Source organism: Populus nigra, chromosome 2 (assembly GCF_951802175.1).
Source record: "Populus nigra chromosome 2, ddPopNigr1.1, whole genome shotgun sequence".
NCBI classification, from domain to species: Eukaryota; Viridiplantae; Streptophyta; class Magnoliopsida; order Malpighiales; family Salicaceae; genus Populus; species Populus nigra.
In genome coordinates this window covers 39,377,800-39,403,160 of record NC_084853.1, presented here as the reverse complement: position 1 = coordinate 39,403,160, position 25,361 = coordinate 39,377,800, and the positions used below count along the sequence as shown (strand labels likewise).

At 31.8% G+C, this 25,361-nt stretch overlaps 2 protein-coding genes and 1 non-coding gene across 5 annotated transcripts; 2 read left to right on the top strand and 1 right to left on the bottom strand.

Moving 5' to 3' along the window:
- The first annotated feature begins 4,315 nt into the window (after positions 1 to 4,315).
- Positions 4,316 to 4,434, top strand: LOC133684356 (U5 spliceosomal RNA). The gene has a single exon (XR_009837865.1). It is a non-coding gene; the product is annotated as a U5 spliceosomal RNA (small nuclear RNA).
- Positions 4,435 to 10,309: 5,875 nt separating this feature from the next.
- LOC133682500 (acetyl-coenzyme A synthetase, chloroplastic/glyoxysomal) lies at positions 10,310 to 17,480 on the top strand. 2 transcript variants are annotated; one of them, XM_062105855.1, is made up of 18 exons: positions 10,310 to 10,746; positions 11,168 to 11,652; positions 12,032 to 12,187; positions 12,306 to 12,428; positions 12,514 to 12,682; positions 12,853 to 12,935; positions 13,228 to 13,329; positions 13,413 to 13,501; positions 13,608 to 13,698; positions 14,229 to 14,342; positions 15,125 to 15,201; positions 15,287 to 15,365; positions 15,560 to 15,628; positions 15,729 to 15,904; positions 16,078 to 16,134; positions 16,339 to 16,429; positions 16,516 to 16,614; positions 17,029 to 17,480. In XM_062105855.1, exons 2-18 carry the CDS (start codon positions 11,173 to 11,175, stop codon positions 17,212 to 17,214), a joined length of 2,241 nt encoding a protein of 746 aa, XP_061961839.1. In that variant the 5' UTR covers positions 10,310 to 10,746; positions 11,168 to 11,172; the 3' UTR covers positions 17,215 to 17,480. The 2 variants fall into 2 exon arrangements, with proteins under 2 accessions (XP_061961839.1, XP_061961837.1); XM_062105853.1 differs by having other exon boundaries at positions 11,165 to 11,652.
- A 907-nt stretch (positions 17,481 to 18,387) lies between these two features.
- On the bottom strand, positions 18,388 to 22,629 carry LOC133682501 (eukaryotic peptide chain release factor subunit 1-3). 2 transcript variants are annotated; one of them, XM_062105857.1, is made up of 3 exons: positions 21,971 to 22,629; positions 21,841 to 21,868; positions 18,388 to 20,137 (listed from the first exon to the last, which is right to left on the bottom strand). In XM_062105857.1, exon 3 carries the CDS (start codon positions 20,096 to 20,098, stop codon positions 18,788 to 18,790), a length of 1,311 nt encoding a protein of 436 aa, XP_061961841.1. In that variant the 5' UTR covers positions 20,099 to 20,137; positions 21,841 to 21,868; positions 21,971 to 22,629; the 3' UTR covers positions 18,388 to 18,787. The 2 variants fall into 2 exon arrangements, with proteins under 2 accessions (XP_061961841.1, XP_061961840.1); XM_062105856.1 differs by lacking the exon at positions 21,841 to 21,868 and having other exon boundaries at positions 21,971 to 22,624.
- Positions 22,630 to 25,361: the final 2,732 nt, after the last annotated feature.

Sequence of the window (25,361 nt, the reverse complement as noted above, 5' to 3'; positions counted from 1 at the left end):
GAGTTGGCCTGGTAAACTAACTTTTTCATCCATTTTTTATGATTGAGCTTTGTTAATTTCACATAGTTTTGTTAGATTTGTGTTGTTGTCGTTATAGCTCTTGATCCTCGTAGATTTATTTCTTCAATTTCTTTTTTACCACAAATCTGCCCACGGTATGTTTGATAAAAGTTCTCTTTAATTACATATTGGATGTCATTTGTTTCTTCAATCTCTCTTTTTAAGCTTTAGGGTAAAAATCAAGGGCTTTCAGGGTTTTTTAGAAATTAAATTGAATATAATCGTAAACTTGTAAATATTTAAATTTTTATTTTTTATTTTTTATTTTTGAATAATGTAAATTGTAATTTAATATGTAAACCCATAATATAAAATATAATTTTTTAAAGTACATCAAAATAGTGAGAATGCAGTCAAACCATGAGAGATTTTTTTTATAATTATCCCTTTTAAAAAAATCAAACCTAAAAACACTATATTTGACAAGAGCAACATCAGAAATGCAAGGGTTTGCTCGAATTAAGCAAAACTCATAAAAGGTAACAAGCAAAGAATATCAAATCCTCTCGTCACCACAATTTCATAACATATTAGCCATCAATCACAAATGGGTTTGTCATAAGTGAGACAAAAATAAAAAATAAGTTTTACTTGATTATTTTTTTTTCCTTTGGCAAAGCCATGACGAGATTGTTCGAGAAAATAAAGAGAAAGAAAAAGTTGTTGTTGAAAATTTGTGGGAAATAGAGTGAAAGATATTGTTTAGGAGTATTATAGAGATTATTTTTTAAAGTATTTTTTGTTTAGAAAAGCATTAAAGTGATATTTTTTTAATTTTAAAATTTTATTTTTGACATCGACACATCAAAACAATCCAAACATTAAAAAAATAATTTGAAGCAAAAATAAATTTAAATTTTAACAAAAGAAATATGTTGGAACTCATTCTAAACACCCTCTAAAAAGATTGGCGAGGGAAAACAATTGTGGTATTAGAGAAATTGCAAGCTTTAGTGATATTAGTGGAGGTTTGAAGAAGAAAATAAATGGTTGTGGTTGTTTTGAGTCGGATTGTCATGGACAGGAAAGAGTCGTGAAATGATCGATTGATCTCTCAATCCTAATTACAAAATTGATGATGATGAGATTCATACCCCTTTTAATATCTATGTTTGTCGTAAAAAAAGAAGGAGAAATAGTATCCGAAAAGAGAGAAATTTTGTTTAATTGATCTATTATTTATAGGTACTTATACTATCATATATTTGAGGGTTGATTTATCTTTTCATTTAAATTGAAAAATTATATTGACTTGGGATATAAATTGTAATTTAAAAAAAAAAAAAGAGGAAAACAACAACTAAACTATATAAGAACCGAGGTAAATTTTTTTGTTTATTTTTAACAAGGACACTTAAAGTATTAAAATAGATGTAATGGTAAACATGTAATATTTTTTTAAAAAAATATTGACTAAGTTTATAGATTTAGGACTTAGTATGCAAAGTAAAATCAATCTCAAGTGTAATTTGTTTTAGGTAATCACTGGTTATTGTTCTTGAACATAAACAGATAAAGATAATAGAGATATAAATATATTTGATTGAAGAGATAGAAAAGGATTTATAAAAATAAATATGTTATTGAGATCATTTTTGAGTGAATTTATGTATTTTCAAAACAAGAGGTATAAAGGAGACAAGTATGTGAAAACAATATTTATTATTTCATTCCTTAAAATATCATTGTAAAAAACTTATAATTTCAAAATTATCCAACCAAAACATGTAAAAATAAAGATAATTATTTATTATAGTTTTAAAACTCAATTCAAAGATTGACCTGAGACAAGACCTAGGTCACTAATCGAGAGGTTAAACCTGGGTTAACCAACTTTTTTTAAAAAATAATCTAGTCATTTTAGCCAAAAACAAATTTTCCAAAATAAGGTCAATGAATTTTGTACCCAAGTCTTGACTAGGTTTTATCCAGGATCACAGGTCAACCTAGGTTTTTGATCTAGTTAAGTCAGGGTTAATTTCATTTTATTTTATTTTTAAGCATGGATCGATCTAGGCTCTGGGTCGACAGAGTCTCAAATCTTGGGTCAACCTGTCAGGTTGGTCCAAGGTTTATAACTAAATTTATTATACAATTATTGATTTCACCACTCAATATAAATTAAAGTAAAAAATATTTATTTATTTTTTTAATATACAAGTTTGACAATAATACATATTAAGGGTAAAATAAATTTTTTTATATTTTATTTTGTCTTATGTAACATTAACTAAACAAGATACAAAGATGGTCATCATGTTTTATCCACTGCTATCAAATATGATTTTATCTCAATCTCTTGTTATATTTTGTCTCTATTATCTCTATCTTTTATGTTCTGAGATAATAACTAAACGTTGACTTAAAGTGCTAACTTAAAATATAAAGGAAAATTGCTATACGTGGTATGTTTTTAGTAAATTTCCTTAAAAATATAAAAGTAATTATGTTATTTAATAAAAAAAATTATTAAAAATGAAAAGTAACCAACATGTTCGCTTCATATTGGGACATTAGAGATATTAATATACTAGCAATAATTAATTGTCACTCTTATAAAGAAAATTCTACTCATTCTTGTATAAAAAAAAGGGAAGAAAATGTTATCTAATTGGTTGGAGATTTTTTTTCACAATAAGGATATATCAAGCCCCCTGAATACTAATCTCAAAATTTGAACTCCTTAAATTATCCAACCATCAGATAATTTTTTAAGGTTATGTTTGATTAAAGATGAAAAGATATTATAAAAACACCTTTTAATATCTAAAATGTTCTTGATGTTTTTAGAAATTCCTTAATGTGTAAAAGAGGATGGTTTCATAAATATCAAGGGCATTTGGATATAAAAATAAGTTTTTTTTTTAATAATTACTTAAATATAGAAGATGGTTTTATCAAATTATTGAATTTTAAGGCGGATCGTATAATTTTGTAATATTCGAGGAGGTAGACAATTTATTTGTGTATTAACTTTGTGTATAAATAGGTTTACTCAATTGGTTAGGTTTTAGATTTGTTTTCTAAAAATCTTTAGTTCGAGTCCCACAAACTTTAAAGCCACCAGAGATTTATATAGTTGTTAATTTTAGGACCCGTATGAGTAGTTGAGGTATGCACATGCTGACTCAGACATCTACATTAATCAAAATAAAATAAAATTTATGTATAAATAAAATCCTTTATTTTGTCGATCTATTAACCTTTGAACAAACTAAAATATTTCTTAATCATAATTGAGTCATTCTTCCTCTTTTTTAATTTAAAATTAAATTTTTAATCATACAATTCAGGTGTCCATAAATTTTAAATTACATGACATGGCTTAAAATTGAAAATTCTACTATGAGTTTTCATAATATATAATAAAATTATACATCTTGTTTGGAGTACTTTGAAATAAATGCAATTCAAAAGTTTTAATAAAATTTCATGTTTAAAATCCATGGAGTTCATCCTTTTTCCTAAACAAAAATTAAAGTAATTAAAGTTTACCATCAGACTAAGTATTGTAATAGCTATGTAATGAAAATACATATTTTTTTATATAAATAAAAAAAAAAGTTTAGCAATGAAACACAAAGAAATTATTTTTTAAGAAAAAAGCAATGAAGAAAAATTCTAGCAAATATGAGATTGTGATAACCTCATATAAAAAAAAGTAAAAAGAAAAGCACGAAAATCAATTAAAAAAATCAAATGTTGAATGATGAAACTGAAAATCAATCAATTTTATAAAAGGATCTAAAATTGATTATAAGACTGAGACTAACTCTGTAAAAGAAAAAAAACAACAAAGATCAACTAAAAAAAATATTAATGGATTAAATTGGAAAAAAAATGCAACAAAAAAAGTATTCAAAACTAAACAAACAACGATAAAAAATAATAAGGATCAAATTAAAAATAAAATTTAATTAATAAAGGGGCATAAAAAGATCATAATAACAAGTATCAATTTGATATAAAAATCAAATCAAATTTAATTAAATGATAATGATAAAATTAAAAAATTAATTAAAATAAAATAAAAAATAAACACATGATAATAAAAAATTAGATATATAAAATAAATGACAAACCCATGAAGAAGACAAGCATTCATTGAAGCTCATGGAACGAAGTGACACAAGAAACAGAAAGTACCACGAGGTTTTTGGCAACGTTAGAGAGAACGTCCCACATCGCCTAAAGAGAAACTCCAACACGCGAGGAGTTGCTATATAAATGAGTACATTCTTCTTTCAAAAGCACGCAGCCGCGCGGTGAGCACAGAGCGAACTATTCTTTCGCCTTTTACTAAAGAATACCGTGTGCACGCCGCAAATAACGGCATACGCCAATTTTTTGAGGGGATCTCCTCTATCGGAGCCCCGCAATTCTAGTTTAAAAAGCTATGACATCGTTGCTTCTCGAACGAAAGGTCCTTCATTTTATGATCATTTTTCATTGCCGGCGTCGTAGAAACTAAACATTCGGGAAGTTAACGGCAGTTATCAAAGCCATGGAATCTTATGCTGCTCTGCACTCATGTCTTCTCAGAGCTTGAAAGATAATTACTTGGTATTTATATAAAAGTCTATTTGTAAATGTGTGAATATTTTTTTTCACATATAAAATAAAATAATAAAAAAAGCAATTAAAGTTTACCATCGGACTTAAGTATTGTAATAGCTAATAATGAAAATACATATTTTTTAATGTGTTTTTTTTATATAAAAAAAGTTTAACAATGATACAAAAAGAAATTTTTTTAAAAAAAAGAATTAAATATTGAAAGACAAAAATGAAATCAATCAATTTTATAAGAGGATTTAAAAAAAATTAAAGTCAATCCATGTTAACGTTCGAAACTTGCAACCCTAACAATAAGACTGAGATTAACCCTATAAAAGAGGAAAAACAACAAAGAAAAATCACCAACTAAAAAATTGACAATGGATTAGATTGGGAAAAAAAATGCAACAACAAAGCATCCAAAACAAAACAAACAACAATAAAAAAAATAGTGATCAAATTTGATATAAAAAAGTTAAAATCAAATGTTTATAGATGAAATTGAAATTTAATTAATGAAAGGGCATAAAAAGATCAAAATAATAAGTACCAAGTTTAACATGAAAACCAAATTTAACTAAATGACAATGATAAAATTAAAAAAAATAAGATAAAAAAACAAACACATGGTAATAAAAAATGAGCAATAAATTAGATATACACGGTAAATATTAGGACATACTCATACAGAGAGGAGAAGAAAAAAATTCACTAAAACCAACCGGAACTTCCCCTCCTACATACGCCGCACACTGCGTAGAGGATGTCAGCGCGCTTCGAACACCACCTCTGAAGTAGAGGTAAGCAAAAAAACTGAAAAAACGATTAAATCGAGAAAACTGAAAAAAAAAATGACCGAAAAAACCAAACTGTGAAAAAAACTGATTAAACCGATTAAAATTTTAAAAAAACCAACTAGTTTGGTTCCGTTTAGGTTTTATAAGCTTGAAACCGAAAAAATCAAACCGAAAAAAACCGAGCCAAACCGGTTTGAACCGGTTTTTATCCTTAAAAACCAAACCAAACTGAACTGAAATCGATCGGTTTTAACCAATTTTAGTTTTTTTAAAAAAAATCAATTTAGTTATTTTTTTTATAAAAACCGAATCGAACCAAAATTAATCACCCCTACTTTAAGGCATCATTTGATTGTAGGACTTCACCATGTGCACCATCTGAAGGATGCGTGTAGTGTCCACTTGCTAGCGTCTGCACACCATTAACCTTTTCTTTTTTATAAATTTTTATATCTCTTAGAAGAAAGACCAAAGTTCCCCTTTATCTCCCTATTTTATATATATATATCCAAGTTGAAATCAAAAGACAAAAAGCCTCTCCAAGGAAGCTTTAATTTTTTATCCCGATGATATTTAAGGAATTTAACTATACATTAAAAATTGAGAATTCAATAAAGCCCTTGCACCACCCTATTATTATAAAAATACCAAAATACCTCTAACTATCAGTGAATAAAATTTTATTTTAAGAGATAATTTAGTTATTTTATAATGTATAAAAATTAAAATACATAAGCAACCGTAGCCAAAAACCTTAAAAACTTTGAATAAAAAATCATGTCACTGTACATGACAAACTTAAAAAGAGAGAGACACGCGCGCGCGCGCATATATATATATATATATATATATATATATAGCCCACATTAATGTAGCAATATTAAATAAATAATTATAAAATAATAAAAATACCCTAAATAACTAGGTATCTGGTTGATTTTAATAGGAGCAAAATAAAAAAAAACCATTGTCAACCATCCACTGTATTATTTTTACCACGCGTTTTAATTGTGCTTATAATTATAATAATTGTTGTCAACGCAATTTTCAGGTGGCCCTTTGATAGTTTTGAGATGGAAACACGTGTACATAGACTTTGTACGTTATTAATAAAAAAATTAAAGTAGATTAATCTATTTATATTTTCTAGTTATATGTCATTAGTTGATAATCAATGGAAGAATTTCTCCCCCAGGACTATTACTATTTATAATTTATAATTAGTTAGGAATATATTTTCATTGACTGGTCAATCAAGATTTGTTTTTTTAGTGGAAATTGGGGTTTTCATTAAACAAACATATCTTTAAGTTGGTTTAATATTATAATAACAATTATTTTTAAAAAATATTTTTTATTTTAGAATATATTAAAATAATAATTTTTTATTTATTTTTTATATTAGTATATTAAAATAATAATAATAATAAACATTAAAAAATAATCATTTTAAAATAAAAAACTAATTTAAAAAAAAAACACTACATGACCATAGAAAAACATATGCTTTAACTCTATATTCTTCTCCAATCCACCTGCATATATTTTTTAAATTTAAAGTAGCGTTTGACTTATAGGTACCGTGAAGTGAACAAACTCAAAAATTCAAACTCTTTCAGGTTCATATCATTTAAGATTTTTATAAAATCATTAAAACCATTAACAAAATGATAAATAAAAAAAATTGCATTAAGAGACTGCAACAAATTTTAATTTTGAGAGTTAAATTGACAAGAATAAAAACATTAACAAAATGATAAATAAAAAAACAATACACTATAAACTTTGATTGAATAATAAAACTAAAACCAATGAAATTTTCATAAAGAGGTTTAAGGAAAAAAAATTATGAGAATAAACATCAAAATATAATAAAAAAATAAATATACATATGTGTTTTTTTACATTAAAAAAATCCTAGATATAAATAAAAAAACTCATACATACATCTAATTAAATAAATCAATAATTATTGTGTAAAGCAATGAAAAAATATTTTAAGATGAAAATATTTATTTATATGATATTTCTGATATGCACAACCTTGCATAATTTGTTTTAACTTTTATTTTACTCAATTAAATTAACGAGTGTTTCTATTTCTATTATAGTTTGATTAAATAAAAAAACTTTGAATAAAAAAATTTAGTAAACACAAAAAGATAAATGTCCTGTATTGCGATATTAAATATCTTAATATATACTTATTTTTTTATTTTTTCAGTTTTATTTTTATTTATTATTAATAACCTAATTATTTATCTATTAACACATATAATTTTTAATTTATTTGTTTATATATATGCGTAAATATTTTTATTTTTATTTATAATTTTTCTTACTATAAAAATATATTAAAAAAATCTGTATGTATAATTTTTTAAACGAAAACACGTGTCCAAGGGTGGCCGAATAAAAGTCTTCCTCCTCACGCATTCTACTAGTCGGATAGGTAGCTTCTGCGTATAGGATAGGACAGGCTCGTCTCTTGCGTTTAGGCTGGATACATTCCTTTCAAATAGCTTGTTATTACAGAATTGTAAGTAAAATTACGAAAATGAAAGTATTGAATGTTTATTATAGCGGAATTTTCAGTAACTGAATATTGAAATTCGCTGAAAGAAATATACTAATTCTTTTCGTAGTTTATCTCCTTATTTTTCTCAATTAAAATTAAAACTTGCGCTAACTTTTAAGAGGCACCAAACATGGCTTGAGTACCAACTTTGCTTCTTCGTTTTTTGGGTACCCAGATGACGAACCATGGTTCGCTGGTGGTGAATATAACGCCAACCACCAGACCCAGGATCAGTGGCGCTTTACAAGACCAGCTACCAACAGGTGGCAAATTAGAAAGTATTGGTTATTCTTTAAAATATTTTTTATTTTAAAATATATTAAAAAAATTTAAATATATAAAAAATAAAAAAATTTAATTTTTTTTTTAAATTTCTAAAACGCAATACTAAATACACCTTTAAAGTCAATGTTCCTGGGTCTGGTGGTTTGGCGTTACGTTCACCACTAGTGAACCATGGCTTAAGCATTGGTACCAACTACCACCAGCGGTAAACAAAACGGGGGCCAAAATACTAACGGTAAAAAACGAAAAAAGTGCACGCCCCTCCGGGCCTCCCCCACTCTGCTGCTTTGGACTCATCCTCGTAATCTCCAAAAACATTAGTATATTTCTTTCAATATTTGATATCCTCGCGTTATACCGGGTGATTTTTTCAATGTATTTTTATAATTAAAAAAATTATAAATGTAAATCAACAAATTTATGCATATAAATAATAATAATAAAATAATAATTATATATTTTAATAAATAAAAATAAAACGATAATTAAAAATAAATAAAATAAAATTAAGAAACAAATATATATCAAGATATTTCATCTCGTAAGTTGAGATATTTATCTTGTTGTATTTACTAAATTTTTTTATTAAAATATTTTTTGTTCAAGTAAACAATAATAGAAATAGATATATAAATTAAATTGATTGAATAAAATAAAAGGGAAAAAAAATACTATGTAATGTTGCATATATTACAAATGTTATTCGAAAATATTTTTTTTTCAAAAATAAAATTTATCTATACAAAAGATTAAAAAAATTATAAACGAATAAAAAAAACTCTTAAATTTAAATACATAACAAAAATATAATTGTTATTTAAAAGATGCTTTCTAAATAAAATAAAAGATAGAAAGGGTAGTAACCAAAATATTTAAAAACACTAACTTAAAAAAAAAGGCTATGCATTGATGGGCCTAACCTGTTTCTTCAGGGCCTACAGGGAGGCCCATCCTGACAGACATGTAGGATTGGGCCCTTATATATATTTTTTGTTGCAATTGGGCAGCATGACATGTTGCCCGCTCCAAATTTTTTTGAAAAAAAAAATCAGGCGACGCGTCGTTTGATTTCAGGTTTCAGCCATTATAGTGTTGGAAATTCAGGGCTTAAGTTGTTTTAATAAAAAAAAATCATTTGTCAACTCATTTGTTTTTTTACCTAAAACACCTTAGAAATAATGATAAACTTATCAATAGCCTAAAAAACTAAAAAATTATTCAAAAAGCCGAAATCAACTCAAAACAAAAAATAAAACTGAGCTCAGATCTTTTTTTTTAAGAACTTTAAAGGGAAAAACACATCTAATTTGAATTTTTTTTATCAAATAGAATCATTTGACACTAATATAAATAATTTTAGTTGTCTGAATTAATGTCAACGATATTTTTATTTATCTACCGTTGAATTCGGCGATCTCTTTCTCCTTTCTTAATCAAAAACTAAAAAATAACAAAATTAAATTTTATACCAAAATTAAATTTTAAAATAATTTAAGGCACTAAAATCGTATAATTTATATTATTTTTAAAGTTAAAGAACCGAAATATATATTTCTTGAAACTTCTAGCACCCTTTTCATCTCAATCCATATTCTTTCAATTTCACTTTTAACTAAAAAAAATTGAGAAACAATTTATCTTAAATAAAAATCATATCATATAAAATAAAACTTTAACAATTAAAATGAATTTTGAAAAAATAAATATTGCCACCCACAGTATTTTATAAAAAGATGAACTGTGCTGGCTGTACAGTATTGACCCGACGCGTTCTAGTTAGATTTTAGTGCATAGTAGTAGCAAATTGTAGCATAATCTCTCTTAAACTAGGGCTGAGAGAATCCCGAGAATCTCTTGACATGTCTCTTTCTTCTATTTCAATTCACAGCACAGCGCAGACCCACAAGGAAAAGGAATTGATCAAATGACAGCATATCCATATCCAGGTAGCTAGGATTGCCCTTTAGCTGGCTTAATTTCAAGAAAAATGACGAGCAATTTAAGATCAATGCACGCATTGCATCTAGCTATTTTTTGAAAACATTTTCCAAATTACTCCTGAAGAAATTTCAGATTGAATTGATTTTAGGACTCGGAACAGTAAATAAAGCTTGGATGCTAGTACCCACGACCGGAAGGCACCACCACAGGCAGGCAAATAGAATAGCGACAAAAAAAGAAAAGTTATCGTTGAAAACGAAACGTGTCAAAGATAGATAACTCCCATAGTCCCATCCCGTCTCCTCCATCTTCAAAACCACCCCATGAGTTCTTCTCCGCTTCTACAACAGCCATCATCACCACTACCAAAATAGTAAAAGGCTACAGCTACCAGCTAGCTGGGCATGTGAAGGTGGACGTGGTGTGGGTCAACGAATATATAAATATACCAGCAAAATATCCTTCGGAAGGCGGCTCAGAATCCCTGGATTTAAGATCTCAAACACGATTTTGTTTTTGTTTATCAAGGTAAGTCCAGCTTCCATTCATGGTGTCATTTGTTTTTTCTCTGATATCCTCACTCTCTTCAACCCCAACCCAGTACATAAACCACACCCCGCCCTTTTCATCGCTACCAAATTTTTTATTTTCGCTGTTAATTTTAGGAATTAATTTTCTCATGGAAAATGGTTTTTTATTTTTTGGGTATGTAGACGAGGTCGAGGATGATGATATCAATTAGAAAAGTCAGCCCGTCAAAGCGTGGAAATCATTGCAAAATATTTTTTAAAAATAAAAAATAGCCGTATCTGCAGCCTTGGGAGAATAGTAATTTATATTAAATTAATTAAACTTTAATAAAGTAAATAAAAGAAAAATGTAACTTCTCTACGGGGACTATTAAAAAAGAATCATAAATACTAATTAATTAATCTTATTTATATAGTAGGAGAGATGCAGAGTCCGGTGTCAAACGGCAAATTCGCTGGAAGTCGAGTTCCCTTCTTGTTTCCGAATAATAAAAAATCACTAGACAGAAGAATCACCTCCATCTCTACCTCCTGTGTTTGCTCAATTTGGAATAATTATCACTACAAGAGGAGGACTCGGATGGCGACGGATAATAAGCTGAGGCACGTGACATCAATGCTGGAGTTGCCGTCTGGAGCCGGCAAGTTTTCTGCCCTCCACGCCGTTATATTAGGAGAAGCACTTGCTTCTGAAGAGAACGATCTTATCTTTCCTAGCGATGATTTCGCTCGTCAAGCTCATGTTTCCTCTCCTCAACAGTACTTGGAGATGTACAAAAGGTCCGTTGAAGATCCGGCTGGTTTTTGGTCCGATATTGCTTCTCAGTTCTATTGGAAAAAGAAATGGGACCAACCTGCTTGCTCTGAGAATTTTGACTTTCGCAAAGGCAATATCAGTATTCAGGTTTTTCTTTTTCGTCTTTATCATCTTTATCTCCAGCTTTTTACTTTCTTTTACACACACACACAAACACTTATTTATATGGTGATCTAATTAATTAATAGCCCAGTTGAGTAATTTTTTGTGCAATTGAATGTAGTTTTTAGAGATGTATTTATTTTAATTGTAGTAATTATTATGAATATGAATTCATTCAACCATGAGGTCTCAGATTTGAGTCTCGTCACTAGTTCCTTGTGGCATATCTAAGTCCGAATAGCTCCACTGGTATCTGAAGCTTCGGCTAAATGTGGGTGCGAAAGGCTTAATTTTTTGTCTATTGAGGGTGTGGTTAGCTTATTTGCACACCCATTAACGACAGTAATTTATTGTAATTGCGCAGTGGTTCAAGGGAGGCTTGACCAACATTTGCTACAACTGCTTAGACAGAAATATTGAATCAGGAAATGCCGATAAGATTGCCATTTATTGGGAAGGCAATGATCCTGGTTTGGAAGACAGTTTAACCTACTCCCAGCTCCTCGACAGAGTTTGCCAGGTCTTTTTTTTTTTGTTTAAAAAAAAAACGAAAGGATATAGATATAGCCTATGTATGTTGGTCACTTAGTTGAATTTTGTAGTCCTTCTGATTCTGTATTATCTTGTTTTATCTGTAGCTATCAAATTACTTGAAAGATGTTGGTGTTAAGAAGGGCGATGCTGTTGTTATTTATTTACCAATGCTCATGGAGCTCCCCATTGCCATGCTCGCTTGTGCCCGTATTGGTGCTGTTCACTCGGTACAGCTGCTATGACTTGTTCTTCTCATCAATCTGCTCTCTAAATAAATAAATACCTCTTACCCCCCTTTTTTTTTTTCATTAGGTTGTATTTGCAGGATTTTCTTCAGAATCTCTTGCTCAGAGAATCGTAGACTGCAAACCAAAAGTTGTGATTACTTGTAATGCTGTCAAAAGAGGTGCCAAGGCTATACACCTTAAAGACATTGTTGATGCCGCCCTTGCTGAATCTGCAAAAAATGGAATATCTATAGGTATGCATGTATGTAAATTAATTGATGGCCATGTCTCTGCGAATTCAATTTTGGTTACTGTAATGTATGTGTTATATCATGAGAAACTTCACTTTTTGTGCGTTCCAAACTGAATAGAAGGTCATACTTCTCATATTATTCTTTCTTTCCTTCTTTTTTCAACTCAACAGATGTATGCCTAACTTATGAAAACCAAAATGCCATGAAGAGGGAAGGCACTAAATGGCAGGAGGGAAGAGATGTCTGGTGGCAGGTTAGTTTTCTCCTATTCTAATGTAAGAACTTCAACTTGCCACTTAACTTTAACACGTGATAAATCAATAGAGCATGGCTGTGAGGCTGAATGATTGATTCAATGTATACTACCCCTGTCTGAGTAGGAAAGGGTAGTTTATACTCCACCAGTTGATAATAATTGAATATGCAAAGTTTTCTTCTTCTTCTTTTTTCCCATGGTAAAATGAATGGAGATGTTTTTATTGAGAAAAAAAGTCAGCAGAGTGGCCATACAATGTTGTTTTTTCATGGAAATGATTCGTCTTCAGGACTTTGTCCCCAAGTATCCTACTACTTGTGAGGTGGAGTGGGTTGATGCAGAGGATCCCCTTTTTCTGCTATATACTAGTGGAAGCACAGGAAAGCCAAAGGTAATGAAATTCCTTAGTTAGACCAAGGCTCTCCTTTTCTTGTTTCTTGTTTCTTTGCTTTTCTAAAATAAATGGTTTCCAAGGGAGTTCTTCATACAACGGGAGGATATATGGTTTACTCTGCAACAACATTCAAGTATGCTTTTGATTACAAACCATCTGACGTCTACTGGTATCCATGAAACTACGACCTGTCTTGTTGTTTCTTTTGCTTTCTCTGTTTGAAGTGGCTCCTCAACCTGTTCAATTTTTATTTTTGAATTTTTGCTTGGCATTAGGTGCACAGCTGATTGTGGTTGGATCACTGGGCATAGCTATGTGACTTACGGACCCATGCTTAATGGAGCATCTGTTGTCGTATTTGAAGGGGTAACTTATTTTGAACTTACATTCTGGAAAGTTCTCATTTATATTTTTTCTTTTAATCAGAGAACTGAGTTAACAACCCAGAAACTTCCATAGGTAAATCTGTGTAAACTTCTCACAATTCGAAATTCTATGACAGAAAATTTTGAATATAAACTCACGATCTTGGTAGGGTGGACTAGGTTTCTATGGAGGAAAGCAAACTGGGGATTTGTTTTAAAGTCTATTTTTCATGTGAATACATTATCTCACAGATCAAAATTTCTAAAAAAATTGTAAAAAACAGAATTAAAATTGAGTGTGTTAGTAGAATATTGACTGAAATTTTATTTGGTGGAAGATTCTAATAATTTAACTGAATATGGTGCTTGTGGAAGCAAATTAAGATATGCAATTATGTGGAAGCTATGTTTCTTTAAAGGTCAAACTGCTTTGTCCCTACCAGTATCAGCTTTCAATTCCAGTTATATGGTGTAACCTTCTTGGATTTGTAGAAATTTCATTTTTATAAAATGTATCTGCATGTCCTGCAGACTCCAACTTATCCTGATGCTGGGCGATGTTGGGATATTGTTGACAAATTTAAGGTGACAATATTCTACACTGCCCCTACCCTGGTGCGCTCCCTGATGCGTGAGAGTGATGAGGCAAGATATCCCCTACATTGCATATAATTTGTCAGTGAAGGCATTAATAAAGTTTATGAAAAGTAGGATGGTGTTATTCCCACTCCATTATCTTACATTATTCTAGTATATTTATTTTTTCTCCTGTTTTCTATTGTGCATATCCATGTTTAGTTTGTTCTAAAAAGAAATTGTGGACATGCAACATTATTTTTTATTTGTTATAGAATATATTGTTTCTTAGTATATTTTGTTTTTCTTAGTTCTATCAACACAAAAAAAATTAAATTGTTACAAAAGAAATGTGTTAGTAATTTATCTTAGTGCTAACAAAATTGGTTTGGGGAATTTATGATTGCTAATCAAGATAAGATTAAAATTTAACATTGCCTTTTGAAAGCCACGTGGTTGTTTTTTCATTTCCTATTTGCAAATTTGTTTGATATATGTTCATAGTTGCTCTTAACATGAGTCTCATTCCTTCTGAGCTCTGTTGTCCTGGTAAATGTAACTAACCAAAAAAAAAAGGGTGCATGAGAAGAAGGATCTGAAATTTTCAGTGGCTGTGAATGGATTGTACTTCAGTACTTTATTCGATCATGGCGGTGCTCTGGTTATATTATCTAGCAAATTATTATTGAAGTTACATTTTTTTTTAAGTTTATATTTATGGTGCTTTTATTTTCAAGTTTATATTTATGCTATCGATTTTACATGCAAGAGCACACATGCATGGTTAAAGGAGCTCTTCAAGCAAGTATTGTGAATGACATGTTAATCTCAACTATTGTTTGGTAATGCAGCATGTTACTCGCTATTCACGCAAGTCCTTACGTGTCCTTGGAAGTGTAGGCGAGCCCATTAACCCAAGTGCATGGAGGTTTTTAGCTATATTAACTTTTTCTTGATCTGGAAACCGGTCTTTAGTTTAGAAAGAATTCTTAATGCATTTCCGTTTCTTACAGGTGGTTTTTCAATGTAGTTGGAGACTCACGGTGCCCTATATCTGACACTTGGTGGCAAACTGAAACTGGTGGTTTCATGGTATTTTCGTATATTCTTTTTATTTGCTATTGGTGCAATGCCATCACTTCCCAATTGTAATTGTACTATAATTGGTGTCCATGGCTACCAGAAACTTCACAGAACTTCTATTTCTCTTTGTATTTTCTAGAAGTCTTTTATCATGACTTCACCATTGGAATATATTAATAATTGTATCTGTGGCTGCCTGTTAGATTACTCCACTACCAGGTGCCTGGCCACAGAAGCCTGGTTCTGCTACTTTCCCTTTCTTTGGTGTTCAGGTTTTTATGCAATCAAACATCTTATCCCTTTTTCATTTAATATCTTCCCCTGGTCTATGCCTCCCCGCCCTTCATCAATCTTCTTCTGTTTCAATTGTAGCCTGTCATTGTTGATGAGAAGGGTGTTGAGATTGAAGGAGAGTGCAGTGGGTATTTGTGTTTGAAAAGCTCATGGCCTGGTGCATTCCGAACTCTTTATGGGGATCATGAACGATATGAAACCACGTACTTCAAGCCATTTGCTGGCTATTATTTTACTGGTGACGGCTGTAGCAGGTTTTCTATAATTTCAATGACATTTCCATTTTTTAATCTGCACCATTTTATGTGTACTTAATTTTGGATTTTGATGGTGTCCATAACGGCTTAACCTTGAAGCTTTGTTTCCATTGTTATCTGGGATCCAAGAATGGCCAAAAGACTACTGATGGCTTACATCCATGTTGCAGGGACAAAGATGGATACCACTGGCTAACTGGAAGAGTTGATGATGTCATCAATGTGAGGTATGTTTTGGGTCTCAAGCCTTTCCTTTTCTCTCTTTTTTTTCCTGCACATATTCCAGCGAAGTTTAAATAAATTCAGTGACTTGAACACTTTTCAATGAAGTACAGTGACCTCTCCCCCTCCCTGTAGTTGAAATTTGCATTATTTCTTCTATGGTTGCAAGCGTGCCATTCTTTTCATTGTCACCTTGATAATATTTGCAGTGGTCATCGTATTGGAACTGCTGAAGTTGAATCTGCTCTTGTTTCACATCCAAAATGTGCAGAAGCTGCTGTGGTTGGTGTTGAGCATGAGGTACTCAATGTCCCCATGTTTTTGAGAGAACTGTTAAAAATTTCTTTCTGCGGTATTTCTAAACCTTGGTATCTTTCTGTTGTTAGGTTAAAGGACAGGGGATTTATGCCTTCGTTACCCTTGTGGAAGGTGAACCTTACAGCGAAGAACTTCGGAAAAGTCTTATACTCACAGTGCGGAAGCAGGTCTGTATTCAATAGAGCAGCTTGACCAGCTTTTCAAACATATTATGCTAGCTCATTAGTGCACTCGACATGTGGTGTTTTCTCACATTTTCAAAGTTGCATCTTTTAGATTTAGTATCCTGTTCATGCTGGACCCTACTCTACTGTGCAAAAAAAAAAAAAGGAGGCCCTTGAAATCATGTAAAGACGTCTTTTGTGCATACATGGTCAAAGTTTCTTGTCTGATACCCCCTCATCTGACGTGTTTAGTTTTGTCAAGCCTAATACATATCAGATTCCTTTCATCTGTTTGGCTGGCTTATTTGGAGTGATTTTAAGCCATACAATCCTTAATTGATAAAAGGAGGGTGTTGCGTAAAAATACGTTTTTTCTATTGGCTGCACTTACTGGAGCCTTATTGTTCCATCTTTCAGATAGGAGCATTTGCAGCACCTGATAAAATTCACTGGGCGCCTGGCCTTCCAAAGACAAGGAGTGGAAAGATAATGAGGAGAATTTTGAGGAAAATTGCTTCCAAGCAGTTAGATGAACTCGGAGACACCAGCACACTTGCGGAACCACATGTGGTGGAGCAACTTATAGAACTTGCTGATTGCTGAATTTCCTAACTCGCGGCATGGGAGGTCACTACCGCAAGTTATATTAGAGGCTCTCTCCAAGCTCTAATTAACCATGACAGTTACTCCAGTTCAATAAAATTCCTAGTATCTATATTTCATTTATATGAGGGTACTCCCATGGCTTCTGCCAATGTGCCATGTTCATCGAATACTAGTGATTCCATTTGTTTATTGTCTGTCCATTTAATGCGTACAACTTTGGCTGCTTCTTTCTGATGCAACGTATGAATTAGCAGTTTTTGATCCTCGGATTGCATTCTCAGTCTTGTTTGAAGGCCAGGATTTTTCCCTACACGCTTCATGGTTTTAGTAACACCACAGGAGGAACTGCAATAAATATGCAGTCGAGTCATGAAGGTGTGGCTGAGGCAACCACCACACTGTTTACTGGTTTCTACTTCTTGCGTAAGCAATAAATAGCTTTACTTGATTTTTGGAAGTGTAGTGTTAGTTTAAAATATTTTTTATTTGAAAATATGTTAATAATATTTTTATTTTTAAAAAATTATTTTTGATATTAATTTTAAATTTTAAAAAAACACCAGTTCCAACACGTTACTCTTAAACTTGCTTCCAAAAACTTTGTTGCGTGGAAAACTTCATTTGAACCTTCATTGAAATGCCAAAACCTAGGCCTCACTGATGGTACTCTTCCACCTCCTGAAATTCCAAATCCACAAACTCCACAACTGGCGTTATCCTGCCTATCTTGAATGGTTTGGAAAAAAAAAAAAAATCAAATTTCAATGGCTTGGTTTCTATCTTGCAGAAGAAGTTTGGCATGCTCCGATTTTCTTTCCGACACAAGCTGCAGCTGAACATTCAATTTCAGGAGCTCACTTTGGAAGCCACCCGTAGCTAGGTATAGCTGCATAAGGCAACCCCCTCTCTCCTTCAAGGAAACGTCTCATTTTATGAACTTGATGGAACACGTTGAAATTGTAAACTTCAGACGATCAGTAACAAACTCCATGAATGCAGCAACCAGATCAATGCCCTCAGTAGAAAGAAGCCTCGAACTTAAACCGAATCTGGCACGAGGAGAGAACAAGGGGAACATCACTAGGAAAATGCCCTTAAATGCGAGAAGCCTCGACTTAACACTCGAATCTGACAAACAAAAAGGTGCAAAATTGCAAGATGCCACGAGACTATAACTAACATAAAGTTGCATGATATGCCATGGCTAGCTAGCTGTCCGCATCATCAACAACACTAATTGCACAAAAACAGCAAGCAAACAATTAGACAATTCTTTTGTTCTATGGTAAAATCGTGATTGTGAGATCCTCATGGAATAGTTTGACACATTGCAAGGATTCACGATCACAAAGAGGAAAGAAAGGAAAGAAAGAAACGAAGAGAAGAAAATGGAAACTGTTGGCCAACCGTAACGATCCAAAATATCTGATGATGAACAGCTGAATATGCAATTATTTAAGCAGAAAAATCTTGTAATGTTTTGATCAAATCACGGGCACCGCCAGCAACAAAGGCCCACCGAACTTGGCAAAAGCTTTCACAGTCCTGTGATAACACTACTCATGAATTCCTAATCGGAATCCTCATAAACTTCTCCATCGGACAATTCATCAAATGATCGCATGTCAAGCTGGTAGCGAAGAATACCACCAATTCCACCAAACCCCCTGCAAAACTGCGATCCCTCTTGTGATTTATTGGTGACGAATTCAAGTGTACAACCAAATCGCTTGTACTCATTGGCAAACCACTCAAGCAAGGGCATCTTCTCCTGAACCTCCAACTCTGCAGCAGTGGCTGAATCCCGAAAGTTATTCTGATCAGCCTCTTGGTCCTTGTTCAAGTGCTTTATGATAATTTCTCCTGTAGCACTGTTTTTCAGCGTGTACCTATTGATATCTAGATTTTCCCACACGATAAGGATTTCGACAGCACCCATTTCCAGAGCCTTCAATGTATCATCAACACCAAAGACATACTTCCCAGTATCCTGGCTGATCTCCTCAAAGTATTTCCCTATCAAACGTTTTTCCTGTATAAACTTCACATTTGATAGAATCTCAGCTGACAGCTCAATAGCTTGGTTGAAACCATTTTCTCCACCATATGAAACATCAACCACGTTCAATATCTTGGCTTGCAACCTTGGGTCAAACATATCTGACTGGCTGAGCTCAGTCTTGAAGTCAGCTGAACCAGCTAGTATCAACCCAGCAACATTGGGCTGACTGGTAGCAGGATTAATGAAGAACTGGGTGGCAAGCTCTGCAGTTTTCCTCACATAGTTGTGCCGTTTTTCCATCCGAAGTCGAGCAAACCGCAGAGCAGACTGCCCTCCTCTTCCGTGCTTCTTTGGCAAATCAACAGTAAATTTATGGAGCACTTCTCGTGTGTTTCCACTCAGTGTCCCAAATAAGGTGCCGTTCCCATCCATGACAATAAAACCAAACTTGTCATCAGACTCTAAGAGCTCATTGAGTGCTTCTGTGTGAAACTTGTTGTCACAGAGGTACAATGATGCGTTTATGGGTTTGAAAGGTTCAAAATCAATTGTAACCTTCTTCTCTTTTCCATCTTCAGTAACAATTGTTCCCGTATAAAGCACCAGCCCATTCGGCGGAACCTTGTTATAAAGCTTCAGCCTCTGCTGAGCAGATGTGATGGCACCCAAGACAGATTGGCGGTTGACCCTACTTTTAATGTTTGAAGCAGTTCCAAATTCATCACCTAACATCTTTGTGACCCGAGATATTTGATCACGAGGAGGCATTATAAGAGATATCATGCTCGTGCCATTACCCCTTGCAGACTCCAGTGCCTTAATCAACTTTTTGATTTTCCATATCTCAATATTCTTGTCTGACTCATGACCATCAGCCATGTTGATTAACTATAGGCTGAAAAAAACTATCTGGTTACCCTGCATAGATACAAACCAACTCCGCATAAACAAGAAGATAAACCATCCATCAGGAAAAAGACATATATGAGTCTTTTGTAACAATACTTGTAGAACACGTATTGAATGTTATTTAAATTTTGCTGTGATCAATTTTCTTATACTATAAATACTCACGAAGCTGCATGCAGATTTTTGCAAGAATTTGTGAGAAAGTAAACATTACAATTCCAAGATCCGCACTCAAAACCGTTTTTATCTTCCAAAATGCAATGTCCTGTTCCTATTTATCTTCCAAAATGCAATGTCACTCATGTTATGAATGATCACTTTCTCAACACGTATTCATAAATGAACTTGTGAAGTATTAGCATATAAGCACTTTGATTACAAAATAATATACATTCAGCACTTCTTTGGGTGTCTAAAAATTACATGAATCTGACAAGAAGCAATTCCCCAAAAAATTAGCATATCTTACGAGGCCAGTAAGTCACTTTCCCAGTATAGACAAATGAAAAATGGTGAGAAAATGAAAAACAAATATAGATTTCACATGTCACTTTTCATCTGCATGGCTACCAAAAGAATGAGGGGAGAAAAACCATAAAACATACACTTAAAACGTCCTCTTATATTTTATTTGATATCCATGGCTACCATATGCAAACAACTTTCACAGTTCAAAAAGTTCTAGCAGAATGCATTTCTTTATCACAGCAACATGTTGAGTTGGATCTAGCACCTTGAGTAATAATATGATCTAACTGATGAGTACACCTACAGCTTCCATTAATAAAATAATGAAGCTAAAAACATTTACTGGGATACGTAAACTTCACATTGAAACCCATAAGATGGTTTATGTTTGAATCTCCATTTCACGAGGAAGAATATTGCTGGTTAAACTATACACTGATGCAAGAGCATACAGAAATGATGTTTCATAATAGGCCTTTCAAGAGAGAGGTGTCTGGCATAGCTAAGGCCAGGAAGAAAGACCTAACTTGAGGGGATGATAAAGTAATAAGTAAAAATAATAGTGCAGAAGTAAATATTCTCATAAAGGGAGACAAATTACAGGTAAAGGTGAATTTTTTGAGTGTTTTTCATATTGTCCTTCTTGTTGCTGGATAAAAGGAAGACAATAAAGAGAACCAGGCATCCTTCAAACTTACAACTGTGGAGATAGTGTATTACAAAGAAAAGAAAAATAGCATTTTATCTAATATAAGATCAGATGGCGAGGGATCTGCTGGATAACGAAGCAATTACTGAGAAAACTAGCAATATTTTTTAAACCATAGCAAGCCTTCTAACAGTCATGTCAGCTGAAAAATCGAATCAACTAAAAATTCTCCATAGCTTCTTAAGATACCCACGTGAAGAAAATCCTATTTCACACTTTCCATACAACAGAACCACGAAAGAAACAAGAAAGAGAAGGAAAGGAAACGGGTCAACAGACTTTACTGCTATTGAAAAATATGACACCAGCATCTAGAGACGATGGCCTATCACTTAGGTGAGCAAAAACAGGATTTGCAAGTAAGAGAACCAAAACCATCCAAAAGCAAAGTCCCATCTTGATGAAATATTTGGGCATCAAACAAACCAGAGCTGAGGTCATGAAGAAGGTCAAAGCTAAGTTTTGACCCTCTCTCAAGACACGAATCAAGACACAAGTGATGCAAAAACACAGATTGGAAGATGAAAATTATCACCAGATCTACTTCCATAGTGTTGTGCTCTCTACTTGTAGAAAAAAGACATCCATTTTCAGACAAAAACACTAATAATAAGCAGAAGAAGAACAGAAGGCAGATGAAAAGAGGCTGAAACTCAGAAAATTACCTGTGAGAAGAAGAGCTCCCCTTCCTATGCAGGCGAAATGAGTTGCTTTGCTTACTACTCTGTAGTCACTCACTTGACTAGTCAAAGATGTTTCTTAGGGGCTAGGGCTTCCCTTTGCGCGTGCATGCTAAACCCTTCCTCCTTTTTTTCTTTTGCCCGATCCCCATATTTCTTTTTTGTTTTTCAACCTTCATCTCTCTTTATACTATTTTTTTATTCAACCTTTGTCTTTTAAGATTTTTTTGAAAAAATGGAAGAAGCTCACATTTATGACTGACCACTTGTAGAGAAAATCTGTCGCCGCCTCATGCAAGACATCCTTGCCAGCACCAGCCCTCAATTTCCACCTCGCCGAGATGTACCAAGAAAGATACTTAGGAAAGGTTTTTTGTCCGAGAAGGAAGAAAAACTTGTCTGTGGATTCAGCCACCTCAAAGAAGAATTGACTCTCAAGAAAGATCTTGCTCGCCCATATGATCTAAGTAGAGGATTTTCCCGTCACTAGCTTTTTCAACTAATGATGGTTTTTAATGAATAATCTCAAACCATCAACTAAAAGTGTGCGTGGGTAACTTTCTTTCTTGAACTAGTTTGGTCACCATCTTTGACGACAACAACAGCTGCAGCAAAATGCAAGAGAAAAGGGACAAATGATGTGTATCGCCGAGGGATTGATTCGGTTTTGTGTTTCTGTTCTTGCCAATTCAATTGTGTTAGGCAAATTCTCCATCCATATACATTAACAGGTTGTTTGTAATTTCACTGCACATTATTAGCACTTCAAACTTAATAAAGATGGTTGAATTTGTAACTATTTAGTGGAGGCAATATCATTGGCCATGTATTAGATTAAATTAAAATTAAAATTATTTTTTTTGGATTGAATTTAATGGTTTGTTTTGGTTGCTACAAAGATCTTACAATATCAAGACAAAAATATGGTGTTTAATTAGTATTAGTTTAGTAAAATTAAATTAAATTTTATTGATTTAAAACAATTAAAACTTTAAAGATCATATTAGAAACTAAAACAAATACAAGAGACTATAATATCTTGACTAAGTAATGAAAGACCGGATAAAACATGTAACTCACATGTTAATATCTAACGAGAGCTGTTGCACTCTAGCGAGGCATATAATTTTTTTCAATGTCAAAACACCGCTATTATTAGTGGAGTTTGAAGCAGTTCAACGAGAGCTTTTTCAAAAGGTGTTATGTGTTGACAAAAAAACAACGTTGTGGCTCTAACATCATTTTATTTTTTTTTATCTTTCTTTTCTTTTTTTTCTCCTTGATTTTCATTGATTCTCTCCAAAATAGTAAGATGTCATGTCATTATGTTTTATATTACATATAATCCTTTTTCTTTTAATTGTTTTTTTAAATTATTATTTTTATTTTATTTTTCAATTAGAGATTGAGCTTTGTAATTTTTTTTTTTATAGGGCAATCCTAATCTCATAAATAAGGTAACGAGTTTGGAAGGTTAACTTGGATGGAAATCATACTTCATAATTTTTTTTATTGGGTTATCTCAGTCTCATATCCTGGATAGCAAGTTTAACGAGTAAACCTGAGTTGACTTGAGTTTTTTTTTGGGTTGTTTTTTTTTTAAAAAAATTGAATATTTTTCGGTATCATTCTTTAATATTTAGTTGGTTTGGTAATCGAGCTTCGTAATTTTATTTGATTTGTTTTTTATGAGGTTATCTCAGTCTTGAAACTAGGATAGCGAGTTTGGCATGCTAGTTTAGGTTGACTTGTGTCTGTTTTTTATTTTTTTAATTTTCTTTTCAATTTTATTCTCAATATTAGTTAATTGAGAATTAAGCTTTGTAATTTTTTTTTCTATAGGGTTGTCCCATTTTTATGACCTTAATCATGTGTTTGCTATTTAAACCAGGGTTGATTCAAATTGTTGTTTTTTTAATTTAATGCTTTTTTTTCACCATTAAAAATCATGTTGATTTGCCTCTTTTTTATTATTAGATGAATTAGAAATGTATTTTAAATTCCATTTTCTACTTTGTTATTAAGTCTGATTGTTGAGATCTTTTCGGGTCTTAGCAAATCTCTTTTCAAAATATTAACAAACATTTATTTTGTTTAGATCATCATGATTATTTTTTTTATTCAGTTTATTTTATTGTCATTATTGTTTTTTATTATATAATTAAATGAAACCAACTTATTGAATTTAGTCAGATCTATGACCCGAATCACGAGTTTTTTTTACTTATTTAAAACATGCTAACAACACCTAAATATTTTTTTTATGTTAAGAAAAATTAATCATGTCTACAGGATAGCGTGACTTAATCAAAATCAAGTCTTTAATCACAAGTAACTGGATTGACTCATGAAGCTAAACTCATTTTAATAACATTAGTAGAAATTTACATAATTTGGAACTGATTCAATATGGTAAGCCAACTAAAGTAGAAACTGATTCAAGTCACCACCTAGTGAGAATGTTGATGGGGCTGAGGCAGCAGCATTCGAAGAGATGTTGCCACGAGCTAAAGAAAAATTAACAAGATAACTAAAACATATGGGGTTAGTTTAACTATTCATATGAAAACTTGGATAGCTGGATTTTTTTTTTATTTTTAATTTTTTTTCTTTCAATCAAATCCTTTTATAACCTAATTAGAAAAAAAAATATGCTTGAAATTATGATAAAAATACAAAGTTGAAAGATAAAAGACTAAAATATAAATTACGAAAAAATATATCGCTAACCTTGCATCAATGATAATTTTTATTTTGATTTAAAAATTTATTTTTTCTATTTTTCAGTTCAAGAGTTAGAGTGAGAAGAAAAAAACTCGTCTAAAAACAGTGAGGAAAGAGAAAATAATTGATTTGGTCACTTTTCGACAACTAAACTCATCTTTTTGGTGTCAAAAAATTCCATTGACGAGAGAAGTTCAATTGTTATGGGTTTTGTCTATAAACATGCCTAAAAAAATTGGGTTTCATTTTGAATTTTTTTTATTATATTGATTTTTGTTTTTTATGTGGTTTTTTGGGTATTTTTGAGTTGTTAGATGTTTAAGGTGATTTGTATGGTGTTTATTAAGTGTTGTTGGATAAAAATGGGTTGAGAAACATATTTCAAACTAAAAAACCCAATTTGTTGCTCTTTTTTTCTAGAAAAAAAAAAGGGTAAAAAAAGAAGAAGAAAAAGACCTAGATGTGTTGGCCATGACTCAAGCTCACATGATTGGTTTTTTTTTTTTTTTTATCTCTTTGAGTTTGTTTTGGTTTTTTGATTCTATTTTTAAAAATTTTATCATTTAATATTGGAAATTGAATGAATTATATATAAATTAATTTTATATATTTGAGTGATTTTGAATGAGTTTTATAAAATCTTATCATATAA